Source organism: Marmota marmota, unplaced genomic scaffold, assembly GCF_001458135.2.
Source record: "Marmota marmota marmota unplaced genomic scaffold, marMar, whole genome shotgun sequence".
Lineage (NCBI taxonomy): Eukaryota > Metazoa > Chordata > Mammalia > Rodentia > Sciuridae > Marmota > Marmota marmota.
In genome coordinates, this window is record NW_026000138.1 from 2,240,528 (window position 1) to 2,268,095 (window position 27,568).

At 44.4% G+C, this 27,568-nt stretch overlaps 1 protein-coding gene across 1 annotated transcript in view; it reads right to left on the reverse strand.

Moving 5' to 3' along the window:
* The window catches only part of LOC107156406 (MLX interacting protein), a 56,563-nt gene that overhangs the window by 10,181 nt on the left and 18,814 nt on the right, over positions 1-27,568 (reverse strand). The window contains 8 exon segments of the mRNA XM_015502460.2: positions 1-441; positions 1,374-1,465; positions 2,025-2,114; positions 2,863-3,034; positions 3,248-3,289; positions 4,299-4,388; positions 6,127-6,212; positions 7,227-7,333. The exon segment at positions 1-441 is cut by the window's left edge and continues 229 nt beyond it. Coding sequence (XP_015357946.1) covers positions 1-441; positions 1,374-1,465; positions 2,025-2,114; positions 2,863-3,034; positions 3,248-3,289; positions 4,299-4,388; positions 6,127-6,212; positions 7,227-7,333 — 1,120 coding nt within the window.

Sequence of the window (27,568 nt, forward strand, 5' to 3'; positions counted from 1 at the left end):
GTGGTGGGCTGTGATCACAAGGCCCTGGCTCTGGCTGAAGGTGGTGGTGCAGGCTGTGTGGGTGAGGGTGGCGGAAGCCGTGTGGGTGATGACAGGGGGCGACTTGCTGACTTCAGCAAACTTCTGCAGAAAGGCAGGTGGCGTTGGGGGGTTCAGGGCAGGGACAGGAGAGGAAACTAAAGGTAATGCAGGTGGAACAGGGGTTGGGGCAGGGCTGGGGGAGAGTAAGGGCATGGTAAAGATGGGGAGGAAGGGCTGAGGGACGCTTGGGGGGGGCTCCGAGGGACCAAAGTCCGGGGACTGGGTAAATGGGTCCTCAGTCTGAGAAGCACGCTCACAGCCCTGCCCACCTGTGGGGTCAAGGGAGGGAGCAGCAGAGGGTACGATGAGGCTGTCGGGAAGGCTCACAGTGGGCAGAGCTGAGGTCTGCAGGACGCTCCCCTGAGAAAGGAAGAGAAGTGAAGGGCCAACGTGGATCAGACGTCCACCTTCGCCCTTTAGTGTTTTGCGTACTACAAAGCCCAACTTCAGACACTGGGACAGAGGGACTGAAATGCTATCTCTCTGCTGCTGTGCTAGGAAAATAGATCGGTGTCCCCAGGGTGTTGACAGGGGTCTTATTTCCATGAGGAGCTGAATGATAACACAGTTCAGACAAAGCAGCGGCCTCCACACAGCTGGACAGCAGCCTGGGAATATCTGGTTTCTGGAGTCAAGTAAGGGTCTCCCTACAGTTTCTGTCGTCTTCTATTACAGAGCAGAGTTGGCCTGGACTGCAGCTGCTCAGGGGTTCCCCCAGGACAGCTTCAGATGTCAATTTCTAGGCAGGCCACATCTTCCTAAGTGGGAAAAGCTATGAGGAATCAACTGTGGAGACCTCGGTCTCTATAGAAGAAATTCTTCCCCGAGTCAGGTGGAGGGAAATGGTGCCAGGTTACCAGTAGCTAACTGGATACAGGCACCAGCCAGAGAGGACTCTCCCAGGGCAGCTCGTTCGGTTCTGTAGCCTCAGCACCCGGTAACCAACTTTTGTTGATTACTAAGTAAAACAAGTGAAAGAAATATACAGAACTATTTTTATTAGTGATCCGTGTTTTCATTCTCTCTAGCTAATCCTATCTCAACTGTTCAGAACAGAACTGGCCACACATAAGTCATGAGGAGCCTTGGGGGAGAACACCTGTGGTGTGTAAGAATGCTTCTGAAGAGGACTCTGGGATTTCTTTACCCGATCCCTGTGTTCAGCACCACATCTAGCATCACCTACCACTTTGCTTGTGATTGCATGGTTATGTCATTGACCTAGCTCTACTGCAAACTATGATGACAACCCCATGCCTGCTACCCCCTGCAACTTCCCCAATGTCCTCTACCTGAGCAGGAGGGCTGTTGGGATCTGGTACAGATGCTGAGGCAGGTGTAGGCAGCAAGGAGCCAAAAATGGAGCGACTGGAAGAGAAGAGGTCTAAAAAAGAACAAGCCAGCAGGGTTTGAGCTCTGGGTGCCCACCGTTTCTTAGAAGAAAGACCCAAACAAACAGGGCTGAACCCCACCCTACCTCAGGGCTGCCATGACCACAGAGTACCCCACCCCCCAGAGATGACTTCTTCTGTAGAAAGAGGTGCCTGTCTAGAGCCATCACTGCTGACTGAAAACTCCTGAGGCCAGGCAGGCATTTCAGTGATGACAGCAGCTCAAGGACCTGATCTAACTGCAGGAAGCTTTGTTGGGAGGTGGCTGTGTCATCAGTGCCCTCTGCTGCTTAGAGGGAGAACTGCTCACAGTCAGGCTCCAAACTGGTGATAATGCCTTCTGAGAATGTCAACTTCCTTCGAGAGAGCAATGGCCCAGAAAAATTTCCCAAGCTTTGCAGTTACTACAAAATAAAAGTTTAGTTTTTGAAAAATTCTAAGTCTTCCACCATGTCCACTCTAACCATTCTCTTTCTGAAAGGGAAGCACCAATGTGCTCTGTGGCAGGCAGGAAGAGCCAGGCCCGTGCTCCCTCTGCCCTGGGGTCCTCACCCTGGAAAGGTTCAAAGGTATCCATGAAGTCCAGGTTGGGTTGCAGAGGGATCAGCCCTGGCTGGATCATGTCTGCATTTCCTAGATGTGCTGTAAGAATTAGGAGGGAGAATTAGGAGAGAGGAATCACTTCGCCTTCTCAGACAGGGTGTGGGAACATATAAAAGTCCTGGAATAGATTTTCTTGGCCCTGCTCACATTCTAGATTCTTCTAAGGAGAACTGTGGGCAGCTGGCTGGGGTTTCTACATTCTTGGAGGTTTGTGGCCATTCCCATACTCAGAAGGCAGGGAAAAGTGAGTTTTTACTAGATGGGTAAATGGAGTATCAGGGAATGGGACACCCCCAGAAAGCCGCAAATAGCTGAGCAGATGCCAACCCTCCACTCCCTTTCCCAGTTCTGAGTTTCAGACTTCTCTGGGTTCACTGGAAGACAGGAGGCCTCCAGTTGGGAAGTCAGGTCCAGAAGTGCTTCCAGTTTTCTTTAGAGTCACATGGCCCTGACATGTAGATCTCAGTACTGGCATGTGTCCCTGACTAAAGAGGACAGCAGGACAGTATCAGAAATAATATCTAACATTTAATATCAGAAACATTAAATTGGTTCAGACCACACCCCTGCTTTTTTCTCACAGTGGTGCCAAGGGAATGACAGCTGCTGCAGTGTGACTCAATCTGTAGTCCCCATCCTATTCAGTGCACGTGGCCCTAAGTGAAGGAGGTCGGCTGATCCTTCTCTTCCTCTCTGCCTAGCCTTGACAGATGACATGCAGCAGCTCAGAAATGACCCTGAGAGGCCTGGCAGAGAAGCCAGCTTTCCAGGACTGAGCTGGGGTTACCTATTTCTCGTGGGTTGGGCCAGGCCACTGGCTGGTGTGATGAAAGTGTGGAGAAGAGGGTGTCGCTGAATTCTGACATGAGCATGTCCGTGTCCAGCAGGGGATCCTCCTCCATGGGCACTGGGGTCTTCCAGCCATCCCCATGCTTATGCCAATACAGTATGTCATCATCCTGCCACCAACAGAGGGGGAGGAAACATCAAAGGGCAGCTGTGGAACTCGGAATCCTCAGTCCCACCGTGCTGGGAAGCGCGCCACAGAGCCGTGCTGTGAAGATGAGGCGGGAGGTAGAGGGCAGCTCCTCCCAGCCTGCCCAGGACCTGTCTCCACCTCAGGCAGTCCCTGTCCCACAGCTCTCCCAGGCAGGGCCCACAGAATCACTCACCTGGGCCAGGCTGGAGAGGTCTTCATCCTTGTGTTGCTGTAGCTATGGACAAAAGGAGTGGGACCAGGGGGTCACCAAGAGCCCTGGGAGGGAAGAGGACCCAGCTTCATCTCCCCACAATGTGAGTGAACCCTCTGGAAGCACCCGGGCCTCATCTCTCTAGGAGGCAGGCAGGGAGAGGGACCCTGCTTATTGCCATCCCCAGGATTTGGTCATCCCAGGGTCTGTGGAAGAAATGCCCTGTTCAGAGATGAGGAAACTGAAGGCCACCACTTAGGGTGTGAATGCTGGCTTCCCACTTTCCTTCCTGATTCTCTGCCTCTGGTGGAGCAGTGTGGAGCAGTGTGGAGCCCAGGGCCTTGGGCCAGTATTTTGAATGGGGGCTGTGCTCCTTCCCTCCTCTACAGGGGCTTCCTGAACATGTTCTTTGGGGGAGCCCGAGTCTAACACTATGGGGGGCTGTCGTACTGAGTAACCAGCATTTTCCTTCCCATGATTGACAGAGGCTCTGTCTGTCACTTTCGTAGTGAACTGGCCACATTCATAGTGGCCCTATACGGCTGCCCCGATCCTTGAAGTAGCAGAATGTGTCTTCACGCGTAGGCGTGCCTCCCTGTAGCCCCATGGGTCGGGCTATGCTCACCTGTTCCTTTGTGATATTACCCTTTTGCCCTGTTTAGGATAGAATGTTCCATGGAAATGCCCTTTGTGTGTCCCCTTCTCTTGCTCTGCCTTTGGTTGTGGCCTTCCTAGATGGCAGTCAACCTGCTGACAGCAGACATCATGAAGCTAGACTCAGCCCCCTGAACCCTGACCGCTGGCCTCACTTGAATGGCTTCTCCTCAATAAAAGGGGTCAGCACGCGCCCACTCTTTCTGCGAACCCTTAAAGTCAGAGGAGCCGTCACAGGACCCCCCCCAAAGAAAAAGATATTTCTGTCTCTTGTGTGGTTATTTTGTGCAGCCCAGTTCCCCTGGAGTGACCCTGAGTGTTTTAGTTGCGACAAATGTGACACAACACCCTTTTCATTCATTCATTCATTTTTAGATACCCTTTTCTTGAAGTAGGTCCTCCACTTGTGGTATTCCCTGATCACAAACTCAATGCGACTTTTCCAGTACTTCCCCTCTGTGGTGATGGCCTGTAATAGAGAGGCCACATTGAAAAGAGCAGTCTTAGATGATCAACAAAACTCAGTCATGAACACCAGAGTATCCACTACTCAGAGTGGGCCTCGGACGACCCAGCTCTGGGAACCTCATCACTGCGAGGCTGCGACTTCACTCGCAGAGCATGCTGCATTTCTTCTGGCCCTCTGATTAAAGACACATTTTCATTTCAAGACCTAAAACATCTAAGGGGAATCCTGGTTTGGGTCCTAAGGATCCACACTGGGGCGCAAGAGAAAGCAGAGTCACTCTTTCCCAGCATGGAGTCTTCCAGAACCTCATGGGCAGCCCATATAATATCTTTTCCAGTAGCCTCAGCTGCTTTCTCAAAGGGTGAAAATGAGCAGGTGATCACACAGGTTTCAGGTGGATCAGGTACCGCAAGAGCACCAAATCCACCCTTCCACTGCAGCAGGATACATGCCTTCCCTGGTGGCCCTGGAGACTCAGGATAGAACCTACTCTGCCCAATGCAGGCCCAGCCTTCAGGCTTCAAGCTCATTTCCCCTCACCTGCAAACCTTCATGGTTTGTGTCAGTAACAATGAAGAACCATTTTTTAAAAAATTTTTTATTAGTTGTTGATGAACCTTTATTCTATTTACTTATTTATATTTGGTGCTGAGAATCAAACCCAATGCCTTACACATGCTAGGCAAGTGCTCTACCACTGAGCCACAACTCCAGCCTAAGGATCACTTTTTTAAAAACAGAATCTTTTTAAAAAATTTTTTATTTACTTTATTTATGTATTTATTGATTTATTTTTGAGATAAGGTTTCACAAAGTTGCTTAAGACTTTGCTAAGTTACTGAGGCTGGCTTTGAATTTAGTGATCCTCCTATCTCAACCTCCTGAATTGCTGGGATTACAGGCATACGCCACGGTGCCCAGCTAAAAACAATTTCAATATTTCCATCATACCTAAGGAAATCATATGATGTTAAACAGCAGATTATACCTGAGAGTTTCAGGACTACTTCATTAGGTTACTTTAAATCTACCCCCTCTTTTATCATAACAGAAAGGCATTCTTAGATAAAAAGAAAAAAGTGAAAACAGAGTTGGCCTTCATTGTCTGGCACCCATTCTAATTTCATTTCCCAAAGGGACCCTCTATTAAAAGGTTTCTAGGGCTGGGGATGCAGTTCAGTGATAGAGCACTTGCCTGGCATGCATGAGGCCCTGGGTTCCATCCCCAGCAGCAAAATAAATAAATAAATGAATAAATAAGAAATGAATGAATCTCTATATCCTTCTAGACATGTCATTTGCACATATAATCACAAGTGCACACTTACACTTTTAAATTAACATAAATATACTAAAAATACTGCTGTGCAACCAGCTTTTTAAAAGGGTGCTCTTTCTTGTTGCTCTCAGTATCTAGTGATCTCAGGTTCCTGTAGGAGTAATGACATCTGCTCTGTAAGGAGGCAGACTTCTCTCTTGATAACTTCCAGAAGAAAGACCCACTTATACAAGAGGAGAGGATGAGTCTCCACCAGGTTGGCCTAAGGAGGGAATCTCTGTGGGTTGGAGGGTATTGGAGGCCACCTGTGCCTTCTTAGGTTCATACTAACTGCTGTCACAACATGGGACCCTGCTTCTTCCACCCAGTCTCCCCCACAGAACTCAGCCCTCAGCAAGTCTATCCCGGGAAGCAAAAGCAGTTTCCTTTCTCAGCCCACCATGATGGCTTGCCAAGTACCTCTGGTCGGCGGTGCTCATCTACATCAACAGAGCCATCCAGTGGGGTGACAAAGTGGCACACGGGATTCTTGCGCTTCTCCAAATCTGAAAAGAGAGATGAGACATTGTCATTGCACCAAGAACCCTGAAGGAATCCTGTCCTACCTATCCACACTCTTCCCTCAAGATGAGATCCTCTAGAGTGTTCCTTCCTTCTCTTTCCCCTGGAAGCCATCCAGGTGAAAGGCAAAGAATCTGACAATAATGTGTGAGCAAGAGAGGGAATTGGCTCATGGAGAGGGGTGCAGCCTGCGCTAGCAATGCTTTGTCCACTCAACTTGAGTCACTGGGTCCTGTGGCATCCAAGCTCCTGGGTACAGGACACAGCTGTGCCTGCAACTTATAAAAAAAACTATGTGTGTGTACTGGGGTTCACCCAGGGGTCCTCTACCTCTGAGCTACAGCGTGGTTCTTTTTATTTATTTTTTTAAATTTTGAGACAGGGTCTCACTAAATTGCCAGACTAACCTCAAACTTGTGATCCTCCTGCCTTGGCTTCCCGAGTTGCTGGGATTATGTATTATATATATTATATATTATAATGCCCAGCTACCTGCATTTTTTCAGACTTTTTTTTTTTTGTGTGTGTGTGTGTGTGGTACCCAGGGCCTTGTGCATGTGAGGCAAGCACGCTACCAACTGAGCTATAACCCAGCCCTGCCTGCATTTTTTCAGACCTGCTGAAAACAAGAACTACTTTCCAGCTCCTCAAATGTCACCTCTTGACTTCACTCCTGACTCCCCTGAAGAGAACCCCTTCCTCTTCCTCTGGGCACAAGCGTCTAGCATGCTACTGAGCACACTACACTGTGAACAGTGGTCTCACACATCTGTCCCTCCAGACTCTATGCTCTGTCAGCCAACTATGCCTGGACACAGCTGAGTATCCAGGTCTCTGGGATTTGGCTTGGTCTTCCCATCTCCACAGACTGCTTGAGAAACTCTCCTATTAGAACATGATGCCTCCAAGCTCTGGGTCCCAAGTTGCTCAGGTCTCCAGTGGGTAGAGATCTGATCCCAGATAACTGGAGGCCCTCAGCCCCATACCCAGGCACTCACACTGCATGTACCAGGCCCGCCAGATGGCGTTGTTGAGCCGGATCTTGTCTCTCCACTGGAGCTTCAGGCCCTTGAAATTCTTCCACTTTGGAGACACCAACTTCCCACTGAAAGAGAGACAAAGCAGGGAGACTTAGTAGTTTCTTGGAAAATGAAGTGAAATTAATCCATGCTGCCCTGTCATTCGGGAACCCCAGAACTCTCAATGGATTCATTACCAGCCACAGAGTAGGCTTGACAGAACACATGTTACTTCAGGATTTTTTCACAGCATATGGGGTAGGAGTAGGGCGTGATGGCAAAAGTGTCAGGCATGGAGGGCATAAATACTGCAGCAGTTGATACTATGAAGTTCACTTAACTCTTTGGGCTACTTTTGTCTATCTGTAACATTTTCCGAATTAAATACCAAAAAGAAATCTGTTGACCACTGAATGAAAACTAGGCTCCTTTTCCCTGGTCTTGACCCACTTCCTTTGTCCCTGGTCCCCACTTGCCTTTCTCAAGCCTTATGAGAAGGGGACCTCTCTGCATTGCTTGGAGGTGGCTCCTGGCACAGCACTTGGGAACCTGAACTGTCCATGCCTTCAGCAGCATTCCTTGTCTGCTGTTAGCCTGGTCTGCAAGTGCCCTTCACATACTCCAGGAAGAATTGGAAGGTAGACTCTTTAACAATTAGGGGTGGTACGGGCAATCCAGGCATACAAATGTCCTAAGGGCCTCGATGACTGGGAGTTCCTCCTGTTCAGAGTCCCTGACACTGGGTCCTCACTCATGAAGGAAGGAACTCCCTCTGCCCAGCCCCTGCTCTGCCTTCCAGAAGCTGTTCCAATGCCACCCTTCTGGGCTGGCCTGGCCTCTCTTCTTGGCTTTAGTCAGCCTCTGGGACAACACCAACACCTGATGCAGAGATGTCTGAGCACAGGTGTATACACACGTGACTGCATCTCTCTTGCCACCAGGATGGGCTTACTTAGTAATTTTTCCTGGAACAGGTTACGGGTACTTGCAAACCAAGCTAACAGCTGGCAGAGAGCTCCCTGGAGGTGCAGGCTTTCAAGCAATTCAGTTTTCCAAGTGTCCTGCCAGGGGCCACTCTGAACAACTGGCAGAGGGGTCCCTTTTTCAGATGGCTTAAGATGGGCAAGGTATTATTTTTGGTCTGTATTAAAGGGGGTTTGGAGTGATCTATCTGGTCACAGGCCACAGCCTTGTCTCTTCTCCAAACCCATTCAGAAAGGCCCTCTGAGGGGCAGAGGTTTGTCGGCAATCAGGCAGCTGCTGGAGTGTCCAAAGGAGGTACTTAAATAATAAACATTCTTTGGTTTATGTGTTGAATTGAACCCAGGGTGCTCTACCTTCCCACCCAAGCCATCAAGGAGCCCAAGCTTTGGATTATGTTGGCCAGAAAACTCACCCCACAGAGGACATGTCATAGAAACATTCTTTGCATGTAGGGGACATACGAGTAACAGCAGCTTCTGCCCAAAAGGTCAGGAACCTCAGAAGAGTCAAAACCTTTAGTGCTTCTTTTGCTTCCCAGTCCACCTGGCTCATCTCCATGTGACTGACCTGTCACCACACCTCTGGGGTTCAGAGCCTCTGCTGTAGAGCATACCCCAGCTAAGCAGGCACCCATCTATTCTGGCACAGCCTTTCCCTGGTAGAATCAAAATAAAATGCCCCTCCTCCAGAGTATTTCACTAAGGATTGAATAAGAATGGGCATGTGTTTACACATATAGATTCTCTCTCCTCTCCCCACCCCATATCTGTTAAACCCTAAAGCAAAATATAAAAAAACTGTGAGTAACTATCTCGAGAATCAGATTTTAGTTAGTCCTGAAAGCTATCTTTTTAACATCTCCTGACTTGAGATGTCTGCCACATTGCCAGGTGGCTGCAGCTCCTGCACAGGCGGAAGAGGGAGGTGCCTTGTGCGCACCCTCAATCCCAGCAGAGACACAGGAAGGTCAGCCCTGTGGTGCCTGTGAGCCCCCAAAGCTGTGGGGCCAAGGGTTCCTTCTTCAGTGCTTCCCACTTATTCAACAAGTATCAAGCACCTTACTCTGTGTGGTGAAGTGCTAAGAATCAAGGAAGGACACGGGCAGGGCAGCAGGGGCCCTGCTCTCCCAGGCCTGTGTGCTGAGTGTGAAGTATAAGCAAAGACTGGGGGAGCACGTGAAGCACCACCAACCCAGTGGGAGAATCCAGAAAGCTCTCTGGAGGAAGCAGCATTTAAGCTAAGGCCGAGGAAAGGAGGGGAGGCCCACACTGTTCCTTCTGCCTGCCACTGGTCAGGGCAGTGAAGCCCCCAGTGGCCGTCCAGACAAGGCTGGAGGCAGAGCCTACAAGAAGCTAATAGCTCCCTCCCACCATGAAAAAGACAATCCTCTTTCCCTCCTGTGCGAGGTTCTCTAGCAACTGAAGATATGGCCAGGGAGGTGGTTCTAGAAAACAAAAGAAAATAACACTGTCCTTGTCTCTTTATTTCCTTAAGGAAAAAAAACAAAACCCTGGCAACCCCTATTGGGTCCCCTCTTGCCCCTGCCAACTCTATTTTTATTCTTCACACTTGAATAAATCCCACTTCTTTCACTCTTTAACAAACAAAACAAAACAACCTTTCCCTATAATTGACACCCCTTCCTCATTCTGAAGTAAGAATTTTAAGGTTACTCTACATCCTCAGTAGGACCAGAATCTGACCAAACACTGGCCTCCCAGAAATGGCTGCAGAGTACCCACACAGACTGGGGAGCTGCTGGTGTCCTAATGTGGTCTCCAAATTAATCACCTGCTGATATAAACCTAATTGGAGTACTGACACACAACTACACTCCCGGCAACTTGGGAGGCTGAGGCAGGAGGATCATCAGTTCAAGGCCAGCCTGAGCAAACCAGTGAGACCCTGTATCAAAAGTAAATAAATGAAAAGGACTGGAAATGTAGTTCAGTGGTTAAGTGTCCCTGGATTCAATTCCCAGCACTGAAAGAAAACAAACAAAAAAAATCCAACTCTAGCTTTTCTTATCCAGCACCTTCAACAAGGCACAACAGGAGTGGGATGGTAAAGAAATTCAACCTTGCACTGGAGGGAAAGAGGATTGTCTTTTCATGGTGGGAGGGAGCTATTAGCTTCTTGTAGGCTCTACCTCCAGCCTTGTCTGGAAGGACACTGAGGGCTTCACTGCCCTGACCAGTCGCAGGCAGAAGGAGCAGTGTGGGCCTCCCCTCCTTTCCTCGGCCTTAGCTTAAATGCTGCTTCTTGCAGAGAGCTTTCTGGATTCTCCCACTGGGTTGGTGGTGCTCCACGTGCTCCCCCTGACAGGGGTGAGTTTGAGGATTCTTCACTTCTTCCTCCCTGCTTGATGAAATGTTTCCCTTCTCCTTGATGTTTAGGTCAAGTACAGTCCCATTTCAGCAGGAAGATGCAAGATTTCAGAACTTCCATCAGTCCAGGTTCCTATATTATCCTCATAGCCAATAGGTGGCGCTCCACAGACACAAAGAAATGGGCCCAAATGCAAAGGCAAAACTTAAGGTACAGACTTCCCTGCCCACCACAGCAAGTCCAAATAAAAATCTGAAGATGCAACTCACATTGCTCTATGATATCAAGGGTTACCAAGACAAATGATGTTACAATATGACAATAGACAAATTATATTAGGAAATGCTGGGGTAAGCCTCTCTAAGTCACCTTCCTGATGGGCTCCTTGGCCTATAAGATGCTCAGGTACATTGTTTGTTATACCAGGGAACAGCTGCCTTTCTGTTTGCTGGGGCTCCCTTGTGGAGCCTTTTAGAGAAGCTTCTAGTTTCATGGGAAAAGGCAGCTGTTCCCTGGCAGAGCCATGAGCAGTGTTTCCAGAAAGTCTCTCTAGTTCGGACTCTGCCCCCACACTGCCACAGCAAAACTCATCTTCCAGATGTGATGGAAATACGCTTCTTGGTCCAAATGCATTTCTTCTTCAAAGCATAACCAGGACCACTGATGAAATTTTCTGAGACCACTAGCTTTCCGCCAAATACCGTGACGTCCTCTGCCAGCCTTTGCCTCCCAACTTTGCCCCTCCTTATGTCAGAACAATGATCCCAATGGGACTTACTATCCACTAAGCCTCCCTGCCCACTATATAGGAAGGCCACTGTCTAGGTCCAGCTCATCTTGGGGCTGCCAGCATAGTGTCTGGTACAAGGAAATGCCTTTACATCCAGTTTTTAAATGAATACTAAGTGTTTCCATGAAGAGAAGTTTTCATACCACCCAGCCTGGCCACCCTTCTTAGAAGGCAGGTTCTGGACATGAAACAGGAACTTCACAGGACAACAAAGATCCCTCTCAAAACTTTGTTGCACCGAGTGAACAAACCATAAATTCTTCAGAGGTCTGGCAAAAGACTATTTTGGAATGAAAGGAAATTAAAATGCAAGGCTTGCACAGGCCAAGCTAGATAAGTAGGAAAACAGGGAAGGGCAGCAAAGTGAGGGAGGGCAGGAGCAGGCCACAGATTTGGGATTCTGTTGGTCTCAGGCAGGATTGGAACCTAACTCCTGGTCAAACCTTCTCTCCAACAGGAAGAAGGCAGAGGTCTCAGGGTCTGTTCCATTCGTTTATACCATCGTATATGTTATGGGGCAACATGTCCCCATCGTTCCTGATGCTGCTTGGTGGGTTGGCCAATAGCAAAGCATCCCCAGCCCTGCCTCCTTACTTCCTCACAGACAGGTGGAGAGGGTGTCAGTGTAAGAGCAGATGAGGGACTGGTAGAGGTGGCAGGCCATTCCCCTCTTCTCTTGGGAGGCAGCTGCCCATATTCACCATGCTCTGCACTGGAGGGAGGACATGGAGGGAGGAAGTCAGTCTGGGGTTAACTCACAAGCTCATCTTCAGCTCGATCAACAACATGGTAACATTTTAGCCATCATCTGATGGTACTTTTTATTTTTATCATGATAAATCACATGTAACATAAAATCTACCATTTTAGCCATTTTAAAGTATATGATTTAGTGCCACTAAGTACATTCAAAATGTTGCACAATCATCACCGTTACCTAGTTCCCCAACTTTTTTTTGGTTTGTTTGGTTTTGTTGGTTTGTTTGTTTTGGTACTGGGGATTGAACGTAGGGACGCTCCACTCCTGAGCCACATCCCCAACCCTATTTTGTATTTTATTTAGAAATAGGGTCTCATTGAGTTGCTTAGGGCCTCACTAAATTGCTGAGATGGGCTTTGAGCTCGCGATTCTCCTGTCTCAGCCTCCTGAGTAGCTGGGATTACAGGCATGCACCATGGCGCCTGGCTCCAAACTTTTTTTTGTCACCAGTTAGTCCTGCATTAGCTCTTGGACAATTTATATAAATGGAATCATACAATATGTGGCTGTTTGTGTCTGGCTTCTTTATTTTAGCATAATATTTTCTTTTATTTCCTTTTTCTACATTTTATTGTGGTGCTGGGCCGTGAACCCAGGGCCTCACAAATACTACACAAGCACTCTACCACTGGGCCACACGCACAGCTCTACATATTTTCAAGCCTCACCCATGTTGTAGCAGGTTCAGAACTTCATTCCTTTTTAAGGCTGAATCCTATTCCACTGTGTGCTGTTCCTCTGCAGGACTTTCTTTAGAATGTAAAACAAACCAACCAACCAGGTAACCCACATAAAGGATGAACCTACTTTCTATTCCTCTAGTCCACATTCTATTCCTCTGTTCCTCTATGGACAGACAGCTGGGATGTTTCTACTTTTGGGCTACCATGAACAATGTTGCCAAAAACTAATTCCCTTGTCATATTTCCCAAATGGTTCAGAACACTGGCAGGGGAGAGAGGTCTCATCATTGAGCTGGCAATGGGGACATAATGATGGGCAAAAACAATTGTGAGCCTCGCTGGGAGCAAGCTGACAACTGCTTATCAACATTTTGAATGCACATCCTTTTGATCCACAATTCAAGTTGTAGAAATTGATTCTATAGATCCAATTGCACACAGGCAAGAATACACAAACAGAAGGACACTAAACCCCAGCACTATCTGCAGTAGCAGAAGGCTGGAAACAAACTAGATGTTCATCAGAGGGGATCGGTTCAAACACTGGTATATCCATATAGTGGAACACTACGGGATCATTAAAAAGCATTTTTATGTGCTAATATATAGGCCCAATCTATAAGAGGCATTATTAATTTTGTTTGTTTGTGGTGTAATTTTGTTTGTTTTTGATTTGGGAATCAAATTGAGGGCCTCACATATGCTAAGCATGCACTTTACCACTGAACTATATCCCCAGCCCCATCTGTATTTTTAACAGGGGGGTATATAATATACACAGACAAACAAGAAGAAAGGAAGGGAGGAAGAAGGGGAGTGAGGAGAATAGACAGCCAGCCAATCTCTGGAAGAACACACAAGAAAGAGGTAAACAGTGATTGATAACTGCAATCCCCTTTAGAGAAACGAATTGGACAGTTATGGGGCCTGGTGGGAAGTTTTCACTGTTTACTGTTTTTTTTTTTTGTACTGTTCAAATGTATCACAGGAATGAATGAATGAATGAATGAATAAATAAATAAATAAATAAATAAATAAATATTTTCCCCCTAAATAAGCAAAAAAAAAAAAAAAGATCAGACACAGTTCAGGAACATATAAAGCTCCTGTTAATTGGGAGCTTTGGATTAACCACACAGACAGACATGGACTTGTGAATGAGACAGTTCTGTGTACCAGACCAGATAGGATAATGGTTATTAAGCGGATGTCTTTAATGAGTGAGTGGAGGCACAATGCTCAGCCTCATCTCTCCTCCAAGACTCCAATTCTTCTTCTTCTAAAGAGCAGTCTCTGTTGGATTGTCCTGGGTTCTGGGCCTGGTCCCACAGGCTATAAGAGCCAAAACTAACAGGCTGTAGAGGGACAAAGGTTCATTGAGGAGTTGGAACATGGTGAGTAGCCACAGCAAGTGCAGGGCAGGAGGAGGGCAATGTACATGCAAGAATCGTCCTGGCACTTTGAAGCTGCCACTCAGAGGAGGGCTCCTTCAGAGGAGCCCAGGGGGTTTGGGGCCTGCTCCCATGCCTGAGTATGGGTACCTCTCCTGCACCTGAAATTCATCCCTTATGTTGGTTACCTGATTTGTTTTACATTCAAAAGAAAGTCCTGCAGAGGAACAGCCTCTAAGGGCTGTAGCAGCAAGGCAGAACACAGGCTGCAAGTCCTGTTCCAGTTCTGTTCTACAGCAAGGCGAGCCACAACAAGAGTATGTGGGAATTCCACCTGGCTACAATGCTGACCTCTCCTTTACTCTGACTGTGACCTCAAGTGATCTATGGTCTTGCCTTCCATTTGCAGACAGACACACCGCCAGACTTACACCACTTCTAAGCAAAGAAAGAAAGGAGAGTGGTTCTATTTCTGGACAAGTCTTATTAGCTTCCTGAGTCCACTTTTGTAGTTGCAAAATGCCCACGCACAAGAGCAGTGAGCGGGTTACAAGTAGGTGTGAGGCCCTGGGCTCAACACAGAGGAAACACTAGTCATTGTGGGGCATGTCCCTGGGTTTTAAAGTGTCACACTCTGGCCATAAATGGACTCACAGGGCAGAGCACCACTTAGAGCCATGTTCAAATGTTTGTCTGCACTGAGGTATAGCTCAGTAATAGAATATGTGCTCAGCATACACTAAGCCCTGGGCTCCCCAGCGCTAAAATAAATAGATAGTTAGATAGATAGATAGACAGATAGATAGATAGATAGATAGATAGATAAAAATCCAGGTGATCCCCTTCCTCTAGGAACAAGTTGCAACTGAAAAAAAGGTGGTATCTCACTTCATTTTGTGTCATTTGTTAGTGAGATTTAATAATTAAAAAAATATGCTGGGCATGGTGATACACACAGGAGGATCACAAGTTCAAAGCCAGTCTCATCAACTCACTGAGACCCTGTTTCAAAAAATAAAAAGGGCTGGACATGTAGCTCAGTGCCAGAGTGCCTGCCTAGCATGCATGAGGCCCTGGTTCAAACCATAGGAGGAAAAAAAAGAAAAAAAGATCTATACATTAGTTGTCACTTTTATTTATTTTATGAGTTGTCTGTTCATGTTCTTTGTATTTTAAAAATATAACTTTTTATTTTGAAATAAGTATAGACTCACAGCAAGTCACAAAAATGGAACAAAGAGTTCCAGGTACTTTTCAGTCAAGGGTAATATCTTATATGGCTGCAGGACAATATCAAAACCAGGATACTGGCTTTGGTACATAACAGGTAAGAGGACTAAAATTGTACTTAGCTTTTCAACATCCACTGAAATGCTCACTGCTTTTTTCTTGCTATTTTACATTGTAATATTTTACATTAGCGATATTTACAGTTCATGATTTTCTTTTGCTTTGTTTTTTTGGGTTTTTTGGTTTTTTTAATATTTTATTAGAGACAGGCCTCACTGAGTTTCTTAGAGCCTAAATTACTGAGGCTGGCTTTGAAATCATGATCCTCTTGCCTCAGGCTCCCAAGCCGCTGGGATTTCCGTTTGTACCACCATGCCCCAGTTCATGAAGTTCTTAAAGATGATTCTTCTAGGTCTTTTGCTTTGGTTTGATTTTGCGTGTTCTATTGTTTTTTGCAGTGCTGAGGATGAACGTAGGGCCTTTTGCATGCTAGGCAACTGCCTTACCACTGAGCTATTCCCTAGCCCCTCCACGAGGCTTTTGATTGTCTTTTGTGTATTATAGCATGTGTTTGAATAGGTAGTTCATAAGCTTGTGTAGTCATAGCTACTGGTCTTTCCTTATGTGTTTTATTGCTTCCCTCCCTGCCCAGAGGCTGCAAAGATTCTGTTTTAACATTAATCTCTTTTTAAGCCTTTTTTAATCTTACTGATTTTTGAAAAAAGATTACATGCTCACATTAAAGAAAATTCAAACAATACTGAATGGTACAAAAAACAAAAGCAAGATCACAAGCAATTTCACCACCTAGAAGGAACAGTCGTTTAAATTTTGGTGAGAATATTGTATATCTATCTAAAGACAGGTACAGTCTTTACCCTCAGCCTTGAATTCTAGGCCCCTGCAACTCCTGCCTGATAGGAGTGTTTTGTTTGCATGGGGGTTTTGGAGTAGGGGACATCAGTTCTGATCACCTGAGCAGCTGGCGATTAAGGTCTCAGCTGGACCTCTGGAGCAGCTGGAGACTAAAAGTCAGTCATAGGCAATATGGATGGAGACTTGGTAATAATTCTGCTCTTGGATGGTGTTAATTTGAATTCTTTCCCTGTCATCAAATATAACTGGAAGTGTATCAGTCTTCAGTGGGTTCTGGGGTCTTTCTAGCAAATCATTGAACCTGGAGATAGTTTTGCAAACCCCATAATGTGCATTTGGTGTATTTATTGAAAGAAGTCTTAGGGATTATTCTAACCTTGTAGCTGGCCCATGTGTCCTTTTTCTTTGTTTTGGTTTGTGTTTGGTACCAGAGATTGAACTCAGGACACTTGACCACTGAGCCACATCCCCAGCCCTATTTTGTATTTTATTTAGAGACAGGGTCTCACTGAGTTGCTTAGTGCCTCACTTTTGCTGAGGCTGGCTTTGAACTTCCGATCCTCCTGCCTCAGCCTTCTGAGCTGTGTCCTTTTTTTTTTTTTTTTTTAGTTGTATATGGACACAATACCTTTATTTTATTTTTATGTGGTGCTGAGGACCGAACCCAGTGCCTTCCACATGTGAGGGGAGCAATCTACCACTGAGCTACAACCCAGCCCCCATGTGTTCTTTTAAAATATATTTATTCAGATAAAGATATAAATATATGAATAATCGTAATAAACAAATAAAGGATCATGCTTTTGTTTTATAACATGTTTTTTCACTTGTAGGTAACAGATATCTTATTATGTGAATATGGAGTTTTACATTATTTTATTGGCTACAGAATATTCCACTACACATATTTATCATAATCTATTTAACTACTTTCCCATAGATAGATATTCATATTAACAAACACTGTTTCTTTACTATTATAAACAATGCTATAATGAATATTCCAATATTTATATCTTTGTGCATTTATGAGACCGTTTCTATAAGAAAAATTCCTAGAAATGAAAGAACTGAATCAGAGGGTTTATATATATTTATAATTTGGTGATAGCTAAAGACTCTTTAAAAATTTATACTCATTTACGCTCAATAGCAATGAATAATGCCTATTTCCCCAAAATATTACTTATATTAATTACTAATACTTGCTAATTTTACAGGCAAAATCTGGCTCAATGATACTTTGACTCCCATCACCATCTTTTTTTTTTAATGTTTATTTTTTAGTTGTAATTGGACACAATATCCTTATTTTATTTTTATGTGGTGCTGAGGATAGAACCCAGGGCCCCACCCGTGCTAGGCAAGCACTGTACAACTGAGCCACAATCCAAGCCCCCATCAGTATATTTTTGTGTGTGTTCCCTGTTGGTTTTCTTAAGGTAAAATGTTTCCCTCCCTGTTGGCTTGAGGCTCTTTATCTGGTGGAAATGTCTGCAACTCACCAAAGAGTTACCATGTCCTGTCCTATTTGTCTTGACAATTTAAGGTACATGCCCTTTTGGTTTTTTTTTTTTTTTTTGGTCCCACTTAAATTTTTAATATATGGTGGGTTACTGTTGCTATTTTAGTAGAATTTTTTCATTAATGTAGTAAAAATGTAAGTCCTTTCTTCTATGTTTGTTTTTTGTGTCATATTTTAGAAAGGGGGTTTCCTACCCTAAGCCTGTGAAAATACTCATTTACATTTCCTTCTAGTATTTCCACAGCTTTACTTTGTACATTCAACTCTTTGTTGTGTCTAGAATATATTTTGGTGTAATGAATAAGAGGGGGATCCTGCCTAGTCAGTGGTTCCCACCAACTTGCTAAAACCATCCACTTTTTCTGTTCCACTAAACTTCCACCCCAGCACACAGCCTTTCCACACACACCTGGGACCACATCTGAATGCTCCATTTCTTACGAGTTATTGTGTATATGGATTTTTGTAGGGGAGGGATACTGGGGACTGAACCCAGGGGTGCTCTACCCCTGAGCGACACCCCCAGCTCTTTTTATTTTTTATCTTTAGACAGAGTTTCACTAAGTTGTCTAAGCTGGCCTTGAACTTTATTTCCATCCTTCTGCTTCAACCTCCCTAGTAGCTGGGATTACAGCTATGTACCACACCTGGCCATAAACATATTTTTAGTGATTTATCACTTTCAACATTCAACTCTTGCTTCTTCAGAGGGTGGGGGAGGGAATCAAAATGCAGTTCCTTATACAGTTCTCCAAAATAAATTCTGACTAGGTATCTGACCATCTCAGCTTCCCCAACTTATTAATGGCATTTCCATAAATACATATTATGTCATGACATACAGTAGGGTCTGCTCTAGGGCCTCATATCACTGATTGGTGTTCCATCATCTATTAACATGATCCTGACTTAATAATTATAACTTTGTGACATACTTTACTGTCACAAGTAAGGTTAGCGCCCATCATTTTTTAAAATAAATTTCAGAATTCTTGCCTATTTATTCTTCCATTTGAACTTTACAATCACATTGTCAAATCTCAAAAGAAAACTCTTGCCAGGCTCAGTGATGCACACCTGTAGTCCCAGATACTTGGCAGGCTGATGCAGGAGGATTACTTGAGCCCAGTAGTTTAAGGCCACCTTTGACCCTATCTCCTAATAGAAAGAAAGAAAGGGAAATGGAAGAAAATTAGGAAACGCCTCTAGTATTCTGATTGGGGCTATACCTAAGGTGGGCTGCACTGATGTGCCAATTGGGCTGTCCCCATTCCAGGTTAGGGTTTGCTTCTCTACTTATTCAAGCTATTCAACTGACTAGAAAGGAAAGAGAAAGGCTGGATGTAGCTCAGTGGTACCATGCTTGCCTAGGGTTCGAGCCCAAGCACCATACAGGAAAAAATGGAAAAGGAAATCTGAAGCTTTTTAGTTTTCTATACACGTCTTTCACATTTTTTTCTTTCTTTTTGTTGTAGCTGGACATAATACCTTTATTTGTTTATTTATTTTTATGTGGTGCTGAGGATCGAACCCAGTGCCTCACAAGTGCGAGGCAAGTGCTCTACCACTGAGCCACAACCCCAGCCCTGTCTTTCACATTTCTGATCATAATACTTTTGTAACATTTTTAAATAGTATAAAAATAAAAAGTATAAAGTGAAACCAGCAAAACAAAACCAAATTGCATAGTTACACCCCTGAACTGGAGCACCCTTCAATACAACACCTTTTATTGTATTCAACATGGCCCCACCTAGCTGATAAGGCAACCGCACAGCTGGGATACAGAGAGGAAAGACTTCTATTATATTCAGTACCAGGAATATTCCCCAAAGAATAATCCTGCTCTGGCCTCTTCCCCCACCTGTGCAAAAAGGCAGGTTTAAATAGTCTAAAGTAAGATTGTATGTAAAGAATGAAAACTTTCACTGAAATGCAGATACCTGGCTTACAGAGGAAGTGAATCAACAGTTTTCTGGCCAGAGACCACACGAAGAGTGAAGGCTCTAGAAACTGGCTACCAGAGATGCAAAAGAAATGGGTCATGGGTCAATGTTTCCAAGCTCCTATGAAGACTGGCAAGACACAAATTTGTTATTATCACCATCAGTCATTTTTGAGGCATTGCCAGCTACGTAACTTACTTAAAAGTCAGGGAAACCTGAAGCCATCTGATGCATCTCAAAGGGTAAGATAACACTCTCCAGGTAGCCAAGACCTATAAATAGGCTTCCATAGCTTCTCCCATTTACAGAGAATTCAAGCAGCTTAGTCCAAATTCTATTCCAGTTCCAAAGGTCCAGAGCATTCCCCTTCCTAGAAAAGGAGATGTGAGCCCTAAAGAACCCAAGTGAGAGGTACCCAAAGTAAGGGGGGGGGGTCACACCAGCTGCCATTAGGCAAAAGAACAAATAGATGAACCTGTGACACCCCACTACAACCAGACTTCTGGCTTATCTCTGAGAAGGGCAGTTCAACAAAGCAAACAACTTTTTAATGCCCTCTTCACATCATCAAAATTCCAAAACAACATCTGTTCTCCCTTGCCTGCTACAGATGATCTCCCTCCCATGTGCTACTGTCATCCCAAACCTCTTCCTCTTTCATCAACTTAAAAAAAAAAAACAGCAGAAGGAGATAAGTTTCAGTTATTATCCAATCCCAATATTAACATCAGACCTTTGTATATTATTGACCCTGATGCACAGGCAATTCCTATCTTAACTGTCAATGCAAATGCATAAAGAGAAAAATATTTTTTATAGCTGCATGTGAAGGTGAGAACACCTTTAGTTACTGGGGTGCTATGAAAATCAAGTGGAGGGGTAACTAATGGATCTCTCATTTACCCCAGCTTCAAAGGCCTCTTGGCAAAATAGACAAAAAGAAAATGAGAATGCCTAAGGCACAGATTATTAGGAAAAACAAACTATAGAAGTCAGCACACAAAATAATAGACATTAACCAGGCACAGTAGCCCACATCAATAATCCCAGCAATTTGGGAGCTGGAGTGGGAGGACTGCAAGTTTCAGGCCAGCCTCAGCAACTTAGTGAGACTCTCTTTTTAAAAAAGGGGTGGTGGAATGTAGCTCAGTTGTAAAGCAACCCTGGGTTCAATCTCCAGTACCACACACACCAAAAAAAAAGAGATAGGCATTTATCTTCTCCTAACTGAAGTCCTGATATACTGATGCAGCCAGGCCCTCCAGGAGTTTGTGGAACTGGGAAGACTAGACCAAGGTGGAAGGAGCTCTCCTCCTTCTCTGTTTCCATAGACATTAGGGAACTATGAATTCTGCATGAGAGGAGGCAAGCAGAATAAAACATGAAGCCAACCTTTAAATGGATTTTTTGACTGTAGAGTTTCAGCAGCCTGTGTTGGCTATAAGTCAGCTGTGTTTTCTCAGCATAAGGAGGAGGACAATGCCTGACTTTGCTATAGTCAAAATCACAGACATTACAGAGGAAATCTGGTTTCGTCCACCATGCCTGTCCTGATGTCATGAAAAATCTATCAGATCTATCAGCAGAACCTTGGCCAGGCCCCCTTCATGGGTGGAAACACAGAGCGTCTCCCAATTAGGGTGACTTCAGGCACAGGGCCAGCTTTTCTAATCAGAAAAACACTTTCAGAATCACCCTGTTACCTGCAGCCACAGAAGAGCAGGGAAAAGGATATTAATGTCCCCCAGTGCAGTTCTGCAGCCCAGGCAGACCGCAGGTCTCTCTGAACTTCACTTTCTTTGGGAAGAAGAAAATAGATTTCACAGAGCTATGGTAAGAAAAAATGAAGTTGGAGGTTGGAGCAGACTGACTGCTCCATCTGTTACACAGAAGGGTCTCTGCTGAATGGATTTGCACAATCAGCTTGCCATACCTTCAGAGCTGTGACCCACTCACTATAAAGGGCACATTTAGAGGCCTTGAGGCACTACAGCTTATGTAGAAAGGGAACAATTTGGTGGGGTTGCGGGGTGGTGATAAACAAGATCCTTGGAGCTGGCCAGACACCCTGCAAGATCTCACACTTTGTTAAAGTGTTTTTGTTAAAAACACAAAAGATTGCAGCCAGTATGGGCAGCACAGAGCAGGTTATCCTTCCAGCATCAGCCCCACTACAGAAGAGCCACTGCACAGGAGCAGCAAAGGGTGGAGTTGGGGATTTCCCAGCACCCACACCCCCTGCATCCTGTCCTAGCTCCCTGGGCAAAAAAAGAAATGCTGCAGAGGGACTGATGGCCTTCACCCTTAGCTCAGAGGCCCTCTGCCCCAGCGTTGATTAATTAGTTAGGCTAGAGAGCTGGAAACCTGGAAGGAGCGAAAGGGAGGGTGCTGGGCCACGCTGCCTACTGGAGAGTGCATTAGGAGGCAGTGGACCAGCTCCATGGACTCAGGTACTTGGTCATGTAATCACAGCTCTTTCAGTCTGACAAATCCACAGAAACAAAGAAGAATGAAATAGCTGGGCGCAGCGGTGCACAACTGTAATCCAGTGATTCAGAGGCTGAGGTAGGAGGATCCCAAGTGAGATGACCAGCCTTAGCGTCTTAGGGAGACCCTCAGCAACTTAGCGAGACCCTGTCTCAAAATAAAAACTAAAAAGGGCTGAGGATGTCACTTAGTGGTAAAGCATCCCTGAGTTCAAAATCCAGCACCAAAAAAATAAATGAAATGTATGGTGGCACACTCCTGCAATCCCAGAGACTCAGGAGACTGAAGGAGCAGAATCAAAAATTTGAGGCTAGCCTAGTGAGATCTGGTCTCCAAAAAATAAAAAGGCCTGGGTATATAGCTCAGTGATAGAGTGCCTAGTACGTGCAAGATCCTAGGTTCGATTCTTGGTACCAAAAAATAAAATAAGATAAAAATCACAATAATAAAATAAGAGGGCTGGAGTTGTGGCTCAGCGGTAGAATGCTTGCCTAGCATGTGTGAGGCCCTGGGTTCAATCCTCAGCACCACATAAAAATAAACAAATAAAGTAAAGGTATTTATTTTAAAAAATAAATAAATAAGAAATGATCCCCTTACAAGGCTGAGAGTCAGCTGCTAGAGTTACAAAGGGAAAGGCCAAAGGCCTTTAATTCCTCAACTATTATAAGGAAGGTACAGATTAATATGTGTTTTTGATGAATGAAGGGGAAAAAAAGAAAAGAGCCTACGCCTGCATCTTGCTTCCATCACCAGAGATCAAAGCATCCTACTGTAAGGAGGCGATCTTCCACAGGCCAGGAAATGAAGCATCCCAGCACTACCCAACCAGAGCCTGCAAGGTACCAGCTTAACACTGAGGCCCAGGTAACAAAGTGAGTCCCTGGGCCCTGCCCTAGAACCCCATAAGCTAATGGGAATGACAGAAATGGCCGAGTGAGTTCAGGCCTGCAGGGAACAAGTGCAGGGAAACACAAAGGAAGGAAATTTAATGGTGCCTGCCTCCAAAAGGATGCCTCACCTGTCTCCAGGTTGGACAGGGCTGACCAGAGAAGGGGATACAGAGGAAGGGCTCCTTGTAAAAGGAAGGAGCCCCTTGTCCAGACATGAACAGCCTCAGCTCCTGCACTCTTCTTCCTCCTTCCCCTATCAGCACCATAAATGGGTCCTTAGTTTTGAAGAAAGGAGTTAAGATAACAGCACCTGAATGCTGAGTGCCAGGGGTCAAAGTCTGTACCTTGCTGCTGTGTCCCCTGCTAGTAGAAGAACAGGTGCCAGTCAAGTTATTGGAAAAAGAAGAAAGTTATGGAAAGTCTGCTGTCCACATCTTACATTTAGACAAAGGGTAATTTCCTGAATCTATGGTCCAAAAGGATGATGGAACAGGAGGAAGAGTTCACCTGCCATGCCAGTGTTTGAAGTGAAGCAGAAAGAGGAAGGCAGTGGGGCAAGAGAAAACAAGAGGGGAAAGAAGGGCTCATAAAAGGGATATTGTGGAGAGATGTCTTTTCTCAACTGTTGGTGGTTTGATGATAAAAAAGTGAAAATCTGCAGAATGCGGTTTCACATACCTGAATCCCAGCAGCTCCGGAGGCTGAGGAAGGAGGTCTAAAACATCTCTCTACAGGGAGATCTGGCAGTTCATACTGAATCAAATGACTAAAGTAAGCATCACTGACAGTGGGGCAACCTGACGTTACACACTCATGAAGCACCCAACAAAAATGGTTAGGCCAAATCACATGTGGTTTATAGGACACGCAGAGGACAGGCACACAAGTTAAACACCCTAACAGAAAAACAAATGCAGAATGTGGGACAGTCTTCACACCCAGATCAGTCCCTTTAAAAGGTCAATGCATGCCAGGTGTGGTGGGACATGCCTGTAATTCCAGTGATTTGAGAGACTGAGGCAGGATTCCAGGTTTGAGGCCAGCCTAGGTAACTTAGTAAGACCTGTCTCAAAAATTTAAAAGGGGAAGGACTAAAGGTGTAGCACCAAAGTAGAGTATCCTGAGTTCATCCCAGGTATCCCCCCCCCCGACACACACACACAAAAAGTCACTGCATGAGGAAAAGGAGAAGGATTATACTAGATTAAAAGACTAAAAAGATGAAAACCAAATACAAGTATAGGCCTGAATTAGGTCCTGATTCATAAAAATTAATTACAAAGGACATTTGGAGAAAAACCAGAAAACTTCATGTAGTCTGTATATTTAGGAATAAAATGTCATAAAAGTCTGCAACTTATTTTGTTGAACCATCTGAAAGCAAGAGATATAGATACAGAAAGTATGATAAAAGCCAATAAAGGGAGGTTGGAGGGGGGACTGTAATTATGGTGGTGGTTGCATTATTTAAACTTCTCTGTTTAAAATCTTTTATAATAAAAATCTGAAAAAAAACAAAAACAAAAACTGGGGGGGAAAAAAAAAGCCCATGCTCAATTTTTTTTTTTTTAAAGGAACAAAACAGGGGCTGGGGATGTGGCTCATGCAGTAGCGCGCTCGCCTGGCATGCGTGGGGTGCTGGGTTCGATCCTCAGCACCACATACAAATAAAATAAAGATGTTGTGTCCACCGAAAACTAAAAAATAAATATTAAAAAATTCTCTCTCCAAAAAAAAAAAAAAAAAAAAAAAAAAAAAAAAAAAAAAANTAAATATTAAAAAATTCTCTCTCCAAAAAAAAAAAAAAAAAAAAAAAAAGGAACAAAACAGGTTGGGGTATGGCTCAGGGCTTTCAGGGAAACTCAAAAATATATAATAAATGGTCAAACTTTGGAAACAAAGGAATCACTAGAGACCAAAGAAATAAATCTTAAAACACTGGTGATACCAATTGTGACTATCAGATTCACAAAGATCTTTAAAAGCAGGGTAATACTAGCACACAGTTTAAAAAAACAAAACTGAGAAACACTTTCACCATTTTTTTAGAAGGTAAATATACATTCGCATGTGACTCAGCATTTAATCAAAAGAAATAAAACCTTTTTCTTTTTCTCCCCCAATCCCTTTATGTTTTATTCTATTTTCCTACAGTCTAATTGCCCAGGCTGACCTCGAACTTTGATCCTTCTGCCTCAGCTTCCAGAGCAGCTGGATTACAGGTGTGTGTCACTGTGAAAACCGTATGTCTACAAGACTTGCAGATGGATGTTCTGAGCAGTTTTATTCATTATATAGTTGAAAACAATAAAACTGAACAGAAGCCAGAAGTCCTATCAACTGTTGAATGGATGAAACAGTGTGATGTACAGTGGAATGTCTTCTGAGCCCAGAGCAACTTGGATCAATCTTCAAACATGCTAACAAAAGAAGCCAGAAAAGCGTACCCTACACATTATATAAAACCATCCCTGATAGGCACCCAGTGGGAGAGGCGAGCTTCTCCTGGGAAGGATTCAAGGAACCTGCCAGTGCTATATCTTGATTCTGTATCTCTGTGGTGGAGGGGGTTACTGGGGATTGAACCCAGGGCACTCAACCACTGAACTGTATCTTCAGCTCTTTTTTAAAATTTGAGATAGGGCAGGGGATAAAAAGGCCTAGTGGGGATGTGGCTTAATTATAGAGTATTCCTGGGTTCAATTTCCAGTACTGCAAAAAGAATTAATTTATTAAAAATTTGCCAGGCACCATGGTGCACGAGGCTCAGGAGGCTGAGACAGGAGGAACTCAAGTTCAAAGCCAGCCTCAGCAACTTAGTAACAAGAGGCCCTAAGCAACTCAATGAGACCCTGTCTCTACATAAAGTATAAAAAAGGGCCAGGGATGTGGCTCAGTGGTTAAGTGCCAAAAAAAGAAAAAGAAAAGAAAAAGAAATGCTGCACTCCTTAGCTATCACTAAGAAACTACTAATCCATTCTGTCTTCATATGTATGTCCATTCTGGATGATGTGCGTAACTGGAATTGTACTATGTGACTTTTTGTGACTAGTTTTTCCTCTTATTATACTGTTTTTGAGGTTCTCTCACATTAAAGCATGTCAGTACTTCATTCACTTTCATGATGGAATAATACTCCATTGCTTAGATTCACAACGTTTTGTTTACCATTCAACAGTTGAAGGACATTGAGTTTATTTCTAACTTTTTCTCATTATGAATAATGCTTCTATGAAAATTCATGAACAAGTTTTTGCACGGACATATGTTTTCATCTCTCTGAAATGAAACTGCTGAATCATAGGGTAATTCTATGTTTAACTTTTTGAGGAACTGCCAGACAGCACAGCCACTGCACCAGTTTACATTCCCCTCAGCAGTGTCAGCAGTGCAGAGTGCTCAAACCTTCATGTGCTCACCAATGCAGACCATGGCCTAGTGAGCAGAAAGTGGGACCTCACTGTAGTTCTGATTTGTATTTTCCTAATGATGAACAAGCTCAATATATTTCCACATGCTTCTGGTCATTTGTGTGTCTTTGGAAAAATGTCTCTTCAGTCCTTAGCTCAATCTGTACATTAGGATTTCTAAATTTTTGAGCTGTAAATCTCTTTATATATTCACATATGCATCCTTTACTAGATATATGATTTGCAAAAATTTTCTTATTCTGGGAGTTCTTTTCTAATTGGTACAATTTTTGAAACCTGCTCTAATAATATGTATCAAAGATTTCAGCAAGGTGTGGTGCCTCACACCTGTGATCTTAGCTACTCAGGAGGCTAAGGCAGGAGGACTACTTGAGCCCAGGAGTTCAAGGCCAGTTTTGGGAACATTTTGAGATTCTTGTCTCAAAAGAATAAAAATAAAAAATAAAGAAGTGTAATCACAAAAGGTATAAACAAGGTTATTCATTCTATGTAAACTGAATTCCAACCCTTACCTCACATCATATACAAAAATTAACTCAAAATGAACCTAAATATAAGAACTAAAAGTATAAGGTTCCTAGAGGCAGAGGGTATAGCTCAGTGGTAGAGCTCTTGCCTAGTATGAGTATTTGCCTAGCATGTGCAAGGCCCTGGGTTCAATCCCCAGCATCACAAAAAATCTTACTGAAGAAAACAGACAAGAAAATCTTAGAGGCCTTGGGTTTGGCAAATATTTTGTTAATAGAGCACAAAAACGATGAATTGTAAAAGATATACTGTAACTGTTTTTTAAAAACCTCTGCTCTACAAAAAACTACTGAAGCCAGGCACAATGGCGCATGCCTGTAATTCCAGCAACTCAGGAGGCTGAGACAGGAGGATCACAAGTTCAAGGCCAGCCTCAACAAGTTAGTGAGACCCTGTCTCAAAAAGTAAGAAAAGGACTAGTGGTAAAGTGCCCCAGGTCAATCCCCCTCCACCAAAAAAAAAAAAAAAA